The sequence below is a fragment of the Notolabrus celidotus genome, chromosome 8, assembly GCF_009762535.1.
Source record: "Notolabrus celidotus isolate fNotCel1 chromosome 8, fNotCel1.pri, whole genome shotgun sequence".
In the NCBI taxonomy this organism is placed as follows: domain Eukaryota; kingdom Metazoa; phylum Chordata; class Actinopteri; order Labriformes; family Labridae; genus Notolabrus; species Notolabrus celidotus.
Genome location: NC_048279.1, coordinates 27,433,491 through 27,445,883, shown reverse-complemented (window position 1 = coordinate 27,445,883; position 12,393 = coordinate 27,433,491). Strand labels below are relative to the sequence as shown.

Genomic DNA, 12,393 nt, shown 5'->3' with positions numbered 1-12,393 from the left:
ACTTACCTTTCCCTCCGATTGTTCTCAAACTCTCTCACAAACATGCACATATAAAAACAAAGCAAAGAATAAGTTGCTCCAGAAGCCCTGATGTAATTCCAGCTGCTCAACAGAGGCAACCAATCTCCTGCTTTGAGATACACCTTCCTCAGGGTTAAAAAGCTGACAGGACTCATCCAACAGCTGCGGCCGAGGCAGGGAAGAGGAAGAAAAGGAGGAAAAGGAGATTTGAAAGGTTGATAAAAAGAAAAGAGGGGGTAGAAATGGATTAGGGAAGGACAGATGGGGTGTGAGGAGAGGAAAGGTGAAGGGGAATCAGGGACGAGAGGGCACAAGAGGGAACCAAAAAGTGGATTATAAATGGAGGGAGAGGGGCAGAACATGAAAAATGGAGAAGATGGATGCTCAGAAACAAGGGGGAGAAAAAGGACAGAAGTCTAAGAAAAAAAAAGATTAGGGATGGAGGGAGCAAGTGGAGGAGAGATGAGATGGGAAAGGGGACAAGGAGGAGATTAAGGTGGAGTGATACGCTTTTATCTTCAAGTGTCTGGGGAGCAGATAGTAAGTCGCTGGGTTTTGTGTGTTTGTGTGAATTTTTCCTGCTTGTGTTTGGTTACATTTTCTCCTCCATGTATCTCTGTGTGTGTCCTCTAGTTTGGGTGTGTGTGTGCAGGTCTAAATGCCACCCATCTGTCCTGGTTGAGTTAAAAAAAGAACAAGAAGGTACCTCTAATAGTTGCCCTTTCATATCCTTCCACATGCGATCCATCCGTCTGCTGAAGAAGAGAAGGGGAGGAGAGACCGTGATATAGACGTTAAATAGAAGGAAAGAAAGGTTGGATGGGAGGGAGGGAGGGCGGGAAGGAGGAGAGGAAGTTGTGGGGTTGTTGGGTTCATGGATAGAGGGATGGATGGATGGATGGTGGAGGGGAAGAGGGGTTTGAATACCTAAAAGCGGAGCAAATTAAAGTAAAAGCAAAGGATGGATGATGGCGGGGTACAGGGTGCATCTGGGAGTCCAAAGCGCAAGCCAGGGAGGAGGGGGGGGGGGAGAGAGAGTAAGAGAGAGAGAGTGAGGAAGGAAGAAGAACGGGAAGGAGAGGGAGAGTCGTGACTGTAGCTTGATTTACGGAGGCTTTCCTTTTAATGAAATTGTTTCAGTGACAGAGCCGGTAAAAGGCCCTTAATGGATTGGCTGGCCTAATGTAATGAAATTACTCCCTCTTTCACTACAGAGGGAGGAAAAAAAGAATAAAAGAGGACATGGGGGGAGGAGGAGGAGTGGGAGGAGGAGGAGGAGGAGGAGGATGGGAGAGAAGAAAATGCAATTAATATTTACAGAACAGACAAGCAGGGTGGGCTTTAGGAGCATTCAGCTCGCTCGCTCTCCTCTTCCTTGCATCTACCTCTCTCGTCCCTCTCTCTCCCGGTGGCCAGTGTGCGCCGGGCGATCGGCAGGGGAGGGAGGTGATAGGCTGACGCCAGGCAGGCCACTTCAGTGCACTGGTCTCCTCTCCAGCGCTCTCCTTTTCCTCTCCTCCACTCCTCAGGGCCGGTCACATCAGCACCGAGGTGAGAGACTCAACCTGAGCTTGTGCGCTAGCGTCTGGACTGGGGATCCCTGGAGTGTGTGTGTGTGTGTGTGTGTGTTTAAGTGTGTGTGTGTGTGGGAGAGAGTTTGCGCTGGTGTCTCCCACCTGCCTCCTTAAGCCCACTATCACTTCACACACACTCACAAAAGCACACACACTCATTCACGGAACCTGTCTCTTGTTGGTCCCTCCCCCAGCTGAGCGGACTGTGCATACTTGCTCCTGACTCTCTCCCATCTCTGTCTCTCCTGTGTGTGTGTGTGTGTGTGTCTTTGCATGTGTGTGTGATCGGTGCAGGCAACTGGACAGCAACCACATCAGCTGCATTGAAGATGGAGCTTTCCGAGCGCTGCGCGATCTGGAGATTCTGTAAGTAGAGAAAAAAACACCCCCGGTCCCCTCACTCTGGCTTCCCGATCTCTCTCCTCCTCCTCTTTCCCCTTCTCTCATCCCGTCTTCTCCTCTCCCCCCTCTTGCATGTGCTGTCTGTGATGCAGGGACCTGTCCTGCGCTCTTCTCATCTCTTTATTGGATCTGTCTTATATGTTTTATCTAGTTTCTACACCCTTTAATGCTTTCATTTGAAAATTCACATCTGTCACCCTCTTTTTTCATCCCCTTCATCCACTTTCTTTTTAATCTCATCCTTCTCTTTAAACACATCTACTGTTTCCATACAGGAAAAGCTTGACTTTAAAGATGCTATTGTGGAGGAAACATAGTTCCTTTACATGTTTTTCTGTGTGAATCATCTCCTGTGATATCTCTGAGGTGAACGTCTAAGTGCTTTTATGCGTTTCTTGTCAGGATGAAATGTAGCATACCTGTTCATTCTCCAGCAAACGCTATGTCCTTGACTTACACTCCACAAACACACACACACACACACACACACACACACACACACACACACACACACACACACACACACACACACACACGCACACACACACACACACACAAAGAGGGGGGAACAGTGTATCAGCCACCTGCACTTTCACTGCGCTGTGTGTTGGTGCACACAGGGATATACTGATGCTCTTGTGTGTTTGCATCCAGCTGTGTATGTGTCTGAGTGTGTGCATGTGCAAGTTAGGGCGTCTGATCTGTCCACAATTTAAGAGCTGCTCATTTGTCACAATACTCAGAGGTGTAACTGGTGACTGGGAGAGCTGTTTCTCAACACTCAAGTGTGTGTGCGCAGGCGCCCATCACTACATAAGAATTTTGTGTCCATCCATGTGTTGCTCTCTTCATAGTTTGTCGAGCAAAATGTTCTGATTTGTGCCAAAAATGTAAAGGTTGCAGAGCTTTGTCTTAATTTTTTTTAAAATTAAGCTGGGAAAAGTTAATGGATTACCACACTCCTGCTTGGCATCAGCACTGTTTCATTTGTCTGCAGGGTTGTTTGCAGTTTGTTCATATTCTGCAAAATGGTGCTGAGAGTGGAAAAGGTTAGTGGTACTGCTGCTGAATATGTTTATCAGAGGGCAAAGCTGTAGAGAAAATAAGACGTAGATGAACAGAAGAATACAGATGAAGACAAACAAAGGCAGAAGAAAAAGAAGAAGGCAGGAAAAGACGTGAAAAACTCTTGGCCATGGAGCTAAATGCTAATTGCTAATGGAAATGGTTGAGTCCTATGGAGGCGCCCACAAGAGCAAACTTGTGGTAAGAACAATGAAGATATTGGTACAGAGATGAAGCTGGCATTCCAACAGAAACAGACGTTGTTGATAGTAACTGCTTTGAACACATTGTGAGCTTTTTAAAATCTGTAATCAGCACCCTATTTGGCTGCTTTTTGTATGAAGTTTGTTTCATTATTATATAAAAAAAACGTAGTACCAAGCAACATTGTTGGAGAAAGACAAGAGATTTTCCTGTAAAATGCATAAAATATGTTTTCTAGGGATGTTATACAAACCAGAACAGCTGTTAAGGAAATCAAAGGGAGAAATCTATAGGTACATTTGAACTAATGCTAGTTTGATGATCATGGCAAAAGTAGAAAGTCTTTATACATTTGAAACCATTTACTCCATTTTCTAACATAATGTTCAACTTAACTTTTCCAAATGTGAAAATATGAAGCATTTTTTGTAGATGAAGCACTTCGTCCTTGGTGGGATTGGTCATAGTGAGATTCCCTGTGGTCTTGATGTAGATCTTGCTGTCGTAGGTGTGATGCTCTTGGTGCAGTCTGGTGCTGCCTAATGTGTTCACATGAATGATTAAAGAGAGCTGAGGATACAGTGGAAAATGGTTCGATCATGGCAACCTCCACTATGTAGCACATTCAATCCAGAGTAAAATGTCCTTCCAGGTTTTACAGTCAAAAGAAAAAAATACTGAGGATTTTATTTTAAAGGCTGTGATGAGAAAAAGGTGCTCTACTCTTGTTTTGTCTTCATGAGTGCTCAAAAAAAAAAAATTCCACTGCCTTTCATTTGACCTGACATGATTGTCTTCTCACATTTTATTTCCTTTTAGCAAAGTTAGCTATTCTGACTCCTGCACCTCACTTTTTTTTCACACCAGAAGTGATGGTGAGGCAGATAGAGGGGATCAGCAGTGTGAGATACAACATATTAGCAATTCATAAGACCCCGACAGCTGAGTACTCTGCCGGATTTACAATTCATTGTAAATACGCAGCCATTCCCATTCACAGCAGACAGCATGACAGCACACAGTATATTCACTGAATGTGACGTTTTAATAAAGGCAGGTGTGTGTGTTTGTGTTTGCATGTGTGTGTGTTTTAGCATATCTGCAAAGGGCATGAATGACAGTAAGCAATCCTGCCGCTGGACTGATCTTTAATTCAATTCTCTAAACACACATACACACACACTTCTACAATGATGTATGCGTATTCACTCACACATAATGCACACACACATGCACACGCACAAGCACAACCCCATCTGTTCAGTTCCAGGGGTTGATTTTGTGACCGTTGTACAAAACGGGGTGAAAGAGATAACAGTGATTGGAGGTCATGTGACTGCACCATCAGGTAGGTGAATGTGTGTGTTTGAGTGCACGCCAGGTTACACAAAGTGTATGTGTTCATCTGTGTGCATGTGTATGTGTGTGACTGTGCTTTTCTGTTCTACCGTTCTTAGAACTGGTTTAGATACTCACAGAAATCAATGAGACTTGATTTAACGGTTGAACTCTTAGCTATCGTTTAACTTAAGGGAACCAGTTATTTTATTAATCCTTTAGTCATTCTAAATTTAAGTCTCTGATGAAGCGGTAATGCCAAAGATTTGCCGGTTCTTTCCTTGAGATTAGTTTTGGATGTTTCACATAATTGTTAATCATTATGTACAAAATGTGTTTAAACTGTCATCTGACAACAAAAATACAACCAAATGATCGGCTGTTTAAAGTCTCATTACAAAATTAAAACAAATGAAATGCTCAATCAAGGTTTAGTAAATCAATTGATTGTACAGGGATGAAGCATAGTTTACTGATGGCGGTTTGCAGGCTATAAAATATATTACACCAGTGTGAGTCCGCATAAGTATGAGAAATAAGAATGTGTGTGCATACGTTTTGGCTGAACAAGACTACCAGCATCTTTGACTGTATGTCACTCTATATAGTTGATCAATCTAAGATAAAGCATGTAGTTGTAATGGTGGTTAAGGGGCTAGAAATTGGAATGCACCAATGCAGGTCCCCAAGATTTTTCTTATATGTGTTTATAAGAAGTTTCGAATATGTGTGTTGAATAAGCTTGGCTAGATATGTTGTCATTATTGTGACAATAAGTCTGAATTTAAGGATAAAACACTTATTTTTCTAGATAATTGGTTAAGAGGCTAGAAAATGTGCAATGCAGATCCAGGTCCTTACAAGTGTGAAGAACCTGAATGTGTGTGCATACGTTTGGCAGGATATGATTGTGACCGTGTAAGTCTGCCAGCATCTTTGAGCGTTGTTAAATCAGAGATTCAACATACACAAGGTTAGTTGTAATCCAAGCAAGTTTAGGGGGTCAAAAATGTAGTACCTGCTTGTATAAAAAACCTGAATGTGTAATTGTGTATTGGCGTCAGTAGCCTATGTGCCTGCCAGGATATTTGAGGGTTTGTGTGCCACTCATATAATTGATAAATCCAGGAATAGCATGTGGTTGCATTGAAAGCCAGTTTAGGGGCCAGAAAATGTCTGCACAAGAGCAGGTCCTTACAAGTGTAGAAAATCTGAATGTGTGTGTGTGAATATGTTTGGCAGGATATGACTGTGTGAGTCTGCCAACATCCTTAAGTGTTTTTGTGCCACTCATATAATAGATAAATCTGGGATTAAACACTTAGTTGAAATGATAGTTTGAGGTTGAAAAATGTGCTCCCAAAATGCAGCATACTCGAGTGTATGTGCAGCACTCATATAATTGATACATTCAGGATAAAGCATGTTGTGATGAAAGTGAGTTAAGGGGCTGGAACATGTTCAACACAAAAGCAGAAGTATAACAAAATCTGAATCTATGTATGTTTGGCAATATGTAATTGTGTCAGTGTGTAGCCGCCCACATCCGTGAGTGTTTGTGTGTCAAAAGTGACCTATGATGGCGGTGAAAATGTTGTGACTTCCTTATTTTTCTGTTACTACGTGTCAACATCTGTTAGTCATTGTTTTATATAAGGGGCTGTATGCTGATGGCAGGCACAATTGATACATTTTGTTTGTGTGTGTGTTTGTGTCAGCCATTTGTCTGTGAATACATCACGCCAATTGCAAGTGGCACTGCGGTGTGTGTGTGTGTGTGTGTGCTGCTAACGAATCTGCACATTAATTAATGTAGTCATTTTTAATTAGCCACTGTTTCGTGGTAGACCAAGCTTTATCTTAGCTGCTTAATATGTTTCATAGGAATCAGACGCTGAATATTGGTGAGTCGGGCTCATTTTGAAAAATGCTAAATGGATTTGAGTTTGTTACTTTCATTAATCTCATTATAATTATTGCACGGAAACAATGAGGGAGTGATAGGTCATTTTTTTATCATTAAATTGGACAACATGTTTAAATTATGAGACTTTTAAAAGGCTTTTCGACCATTTGTCAAACCACAAATTGAAAAATTGTCAATGTGGGGATGTGGGTGAAAGATGTAATCATTCATTTCTATTGGATACACTGTTTTTATCAAGCCTCAATTATGAGATTTTAAAAAAGTCTAGTTTCCCATTTATTTAATTGTTATTTTTTCGTGAACACAATTTAAAATAGAGCTGAACTTCTTTTTGTATCGAGAGATTTTGCATCATGGCAGGCTTTCACATGTCATGGATTTATGGATGCTGTTCCAAAGAACTGATTTCTGCTAATCTAACACTGCCTCTTGAGTTCAGGGTGGACTTTTTGGGAAAAAAAAAATCTTTTTTGCTTTCTGTGAAGGTTTGGAGAGAAAGATAGATGCGAGGAAAGAATATTTTACATTCACTGTTTCCTTTGATATCCACTCCTTTTGCTCACATGTCCTTAGATAGTCTCTTTATCCCTCTCTTCCTCCTCCTCTCTTCTCTCTTTCATGGCTGCCATGCAGGATGAAAGTAGAAGATCGGTTTGTTTAAAAGCAAAGGCAGAGCAGGGCTATGGTTTATTTAGACCTAAAAGGACTGCGGTTACTATCCTTGCCTTTCTTTTTTTGCCAAAGAGACAAGAGAGATTTGGGGAGAGGGAAGGGGTGGAGGCTGTTCACAAAATGGAAAAGGGAAGAAGGAGGGATTTGAGAGGAGGGGGGGAAGTGTGGTATCGGTGTTGTAAAAGCAGCCAGTTTCCTGGACATCATTTATTAATCTGCTGTTGGACCAGAGGAGAAAGAGGGAGGGGAAGGAAACAGGCGATACAGAGGGAGAGAACGAAGGAAGATGAGAGAAAGAGGGAGGAATAAGATCTAGATTAAGGTGTAGAGAAGAAAAGAAAAAGAAGGCAGGAAAAGGAATAATGAATGAGAAAGAGGAGAAAGAGGGATACCTGAGAGATGCAGAAAAAACAGAACATTTGAGAGATAAGACAAGGGGACAGAAATGTTGGACACAAAGGTGTTAAAGACATCAGAGAGAGGAAATAGAGGACAGAAACACTGATGTGACGTGGAAGAAAACGAAAGAGCAGTGATGGAAAATAGATTGAAAGGATCAGAGGGAGGAAAGCAGGGAGGCATTAATTATTGATGGAACAAATGTCTGACTGACTGACTCAATTTGGCCCTTTGTTGTTTCCAGACCACCACAGCTGTCAGATAGACTCAGAGCAGCAATTCTCGGAGCGAGGGTGGAGACCCCGGCTTGGTTGCCGGTGTATTGATGTGCAGAGGCCTTAAATTTCACCAGGGTTACGATGCAAAAAAAACTCCCAGAATACAACATGTACTTTGTTTTTAGATTCAGGGTATTTATAAGATTTCTCATTTCGCCAAACGAAAATAAAAAGTTTTCATGAAGCGTTTCATATTTCAATTTTGAAGTGTTTGTGCATGTTGACCTTCAGGGCCATCATAATCGTAGGATGTAGAGAGAACAACAAGTTTACTAACAATTCAAATTGATTTAAATATTTAAGTCATAATTCTCCTATAACAACATTTCTAATTCCTGATTCTTTAACATAGCCTATTTGATCAAATATAGTCACCCTAGCAGGTGGATTAACTAAATCTTATTTATTTCCTTCAAGACATTCATAAGAACTCATAAAAGGTTACATACTTTCATTTGATATTTGCATGTTACTCATTAAGTCACAATTTGTGCCAGTGGATAAATCTGTTCTAAACTGATGTCGTAATTTGGCTTTGAGTTAAGCTTGACCTCTGCCGCAGGTCATCTCTTCTCCTTCCTTAATATCCGTCCAGTGATTTTCCAACCAGCCTGCAATGAAGATAAACTCAGCTACTGCCATGGTGAAAAATTAAAGAAGGAAATTAGCATGCTCTGGTGATTTTAGGTAAGCTTCCAATGCCTCAAGATTGGAGGAGGGGAGGAGGACTGAGTCTGAGGCTGGCAAAAGGCCAGTCAATCTCTGAAGTAACTTTTTGGCTGGTCTGCAAGGCCTCCTGGGCTTGTATCCTTACAAAACATTACCTGCCAGGAGTCACTTTTCGTGACCGAAATAATGAAATCACATCTTTTGCTAAAATGCAAGACCTCACCTGTTCCCTGTGTATCTGCATTCTGCAGGGAAAGAAGAAAAGGGAAGTTTGGGCTTTGTTTTGTTTGAAAGAAACAGAGAGGCAGTGTGAGGCATCTGTGATTTGATGAAATGATAAAATGATGATGAAATGTTTGAACGGGGTCAGACGGTGCACCATGCACAGCAGGGATAATTCTTTAAATCGGGTCTTATAATCACAGTGGAGTTAAAAATTCAGTGCTCAAGACACCACAGGGCGGGGGCGTTTCCTTAGGTGTGGCATGGGCCCAGCTCTGAAATCTGATCACCCACCCTTGGGTGCAACCCATGTAGTATATATCCTAGGCTACTACTCATCATCAGTCAGGGGACGGACTTATATTCAAACCAATTTATTGTACTGGGTTTGACAGGTTGCTTGTAACTTATGGAACTTTTGATATAGCACATTTGTTGTTACATGTACTTTATACAGTGACTTGTGTAGCACCTTATTTTTACACACTTAAAGAGTTACGATTGGAAGATTTTTAGAGTGTAGATTCATCTTAGTATTTATTTCTTAAATGAATGGACCTTAGCTGTACATTTGTATTATACCTTCATTGTAAAAGTAAAGAAGATATGGTTTGGAGGGAAATGGGGAAATAGTATTGTAAGCAATCCGCCACACTTGAAAAAGTCAGTCCCCCAAACGGGCCCCCCATCAAAAAAGTCTAGAGGCACCCCTGCTTATGCACTATGGGCTCATTGACAGAAAATTGTAGTAGACATTTAGCATTTACTGTAAGAGTCAATTTAAAACCCTGTTGTGTAATTTAAAGCCACACACTGAGTGAGGAAATGAAGAAACACTCCCGTACAGTATTTCTCAACATTAAGCATCAAAGGTGCTCTTTAGCAGGCTCTGCTGAGAGCTCCTGCAGGAAAGTGTAAATGATCAGCTCTGGAAGCTGTCAGAGTTATATTCATAAAAGGTGATCTGCAGTACATGTCTTACATGTGAGCTGATGATTAGTGCCAAAGTAGGAATTAGTGTTCCTTATTTTGCAGCAAGGTGAAAAATTTAAGTGCAGGAATAAAGATGGTGGAAGGTGGGTTGATTTTTATGCCATGTAGAGACCAGAGTTTGCAATTGGAGTCATATAAAATCAAGTGCAAGAAGTGTTCTGCACAAGCTTTAAATTTCTCCTTTCATCTGACAAGATCTAAAAGGGGCATTTTAAATTTGACAACAGCTGAAGAAAGGAAGAAGGCGGGGAATATCTCAATTTAGGAAAAAATGGGGAGTTATACAATCTGGGCCTAGTTGTGCAAAAGTAATCTGATCAGATTAAATCTATCAGATTTGGTCAAACCTTGAAAATGGGTTGGGCTACACCCAAGCCAGGATTGGATCCAGGAACCTTCCTGCTGTACAAACCGTGAAGCCCTAACATCAAACAAAATGTTGATTAAAAAGTTACTCTGAGGATTTAACTGCTTGTCTTGAGTTTGGCGCCCCATGTGGACAAAGTATGTAGTATAAAGTTCAATTTAGAGAATGGTAATCAAGATTTGGTTAATCCTTGAATTTTTGTATCAGTATAAGGTGTGTACAGTTCAGTTTCTCTTCCAAAAATGTGAACATCAGCTGGATTATCTGATAACAAAAAAAGTATTGATTTAGATTTTTAAATCAAGATAACTCTTATCCGGATTACACCCTATGAACAACCCGGGTGGGTTCAGAGATATTGTCTGTATATTCAAAGACTCAGATAAAAAGGTTAAACAGAACTAGAACGGTACCACAGCAGGCAGCTCCTCTCGTGCAGCACAAAGACCCTTTTGGAAATGGCAACCAATTGAACAACCTAATCCAGCGTTCAGCATACAAGACAGCTCAATTCCCTGACATTCCCATGCTTGTTTTTTTTTTTTTCCTGGAATGCCTGAAATCAGGAGCAGTGCTTACATTACAATAATTCACTCTAAAGAGGAAAAAGAAGTGTCATTTAAAGATCAAAAAACCCTGAAATCATGTCTCTGTCATCCACAAACAAAGCGCCAAATCCTCACTTGACTTATTAAGCTTCCACTTGAAATAATAAGCAGATTGCAATCCAGGATGGCCCTATCATATCTGTCATTAAACACCTATCATCTTTAATTAAAGCTGCACAATAATTCTAAACAATTGAATTCCTAATGGTGGATGTTATTGGTGCATGACAGGGATTGTCTTTGTGCTCATTTTTAAAATTAAATAGAGATTGATCTTGATTACTTAATAGCCTTTTCATGTCAAAGCATGCTTTTGAAGGCTTCAGATCAGTTCAAAAAGACAACAAGAGCAAAGATTTTCTCACTCATGTTGAAGTTTTGATGGTGAGAGCTGCAATGACGCCTCAAACACTTCAAGGGAAAGTGGGAGAAGACTTTAATTCAATGCATGACTGAGAAAAGAACCATGACTTTCTTCTTAATACTTTGATTCCACCTTTTTTTAAATGAAATCCTTTGATGGTCAGAGCTGTGTGTGCTCAAACTTGTAAGGCCAATAAACACAGCAGAAGTGGAAATGTAATTATGTGATAAACACGGTCTTTATATTTGGCGAGAGGAGGCACTCGATCCACTTTGTCGGTTTGATTCCCGAGAATTCCTCGTTTTCTTCTTCCCCTTTTTGCAATCACGTCAGCGCAGATGGTAGGCATTCCTCCTGCAGCGGCTAATGACTGTGTGTGCCAGCGTGTGTGCGGGTGTTTTTACTCAGCGAGAGCTAATTTAATGCTGAGAGCCAGCGCTGAACGCAGGCCAGTTCTCCTCTGATGTACCCTGAAGTCTTTCCATGTTTTATTAAGTTCATTTGTATCAAAGAGGAATGCACAATAGCAGAGAAAACTTCATATTCAGCCCCAAAACATAAAGGCAGAGTATTGTTTCCTGTACTTATTATTGTCCTGATCCATTATCTTCTGTGTGACTTTGATATTTTGAGCACATATTTCATATATTTTTGTACTTTAATCAAGTACAGGAGCAAAGATGTCTACTTTTTTGGTCTTGTGATTCGACCCACCAAACTTTAAGCTAATCTACAACCTTTAACTTCCAATTTTTCCCCAATTGAGCACCTCCTCATGAGCAGTTTGTAGTTAATTTGCATTCACAAGGGCAAACCAATCATTACTAATGCCCTGTGATGTCTCAATCAATAATATGTAATCTATTTAAAAACACTTTAGCCCATAGCTAACGCCTGATTTGGAATTCCACTGTGCTTTAGCAAGTGTGTCTGCGTGTCTTTGAATGAGCTAATCCAGTTAGCACATGTGTCTGCCAGGCCACATCAGAATAAATGATGGGTCCCTGTGTGATGATGAATGGTAATTTAGATTTAACATAACTGGACTAACGAGCACGCTAATGACTCCAAAGCTAGCCTGGACAGCTCTCACTCGACGGGCCCTCGCCTTGCATCCCAATGAGCTGGGGAAAGGGCACGCACACACACTCACACACACACACACACACACACACACACACACACACACACACACACACACACACAGGAAAACATGCAGAAGTGTTTTAATAAATGCACTCATACGCAATTTATAAATTCACAAATGGTTCTGTCAGGGGAGCACACACG

The 12,393-nt window shown here is 41.1% G+C and overlaps 1 protein-coding gene across 2 annotated transcripts in view; it reads left to right on the top strand.

Moving 5' to 3' along the window:
* Positions 1-12,393, top strand: part of slit3 (slit homolog 3 (Drosophila)) — a 316,661-nt gene that overhangs the window by 194,292 nt on the left and 109,976 nt on the right. For both annotated transcript variants that reach the window (XM_034690744.1, XM_034690743.1), the window contains one exon: positions 1,890-1,961. In XM_034690744.1, coding sequence (XP_034546635.1) covers positions 1,890-1,961 — 72 coding nt within the window. The remainder of the gene's footprint in view (positions 1-1,889; positions 1,962-12,393) is intronic.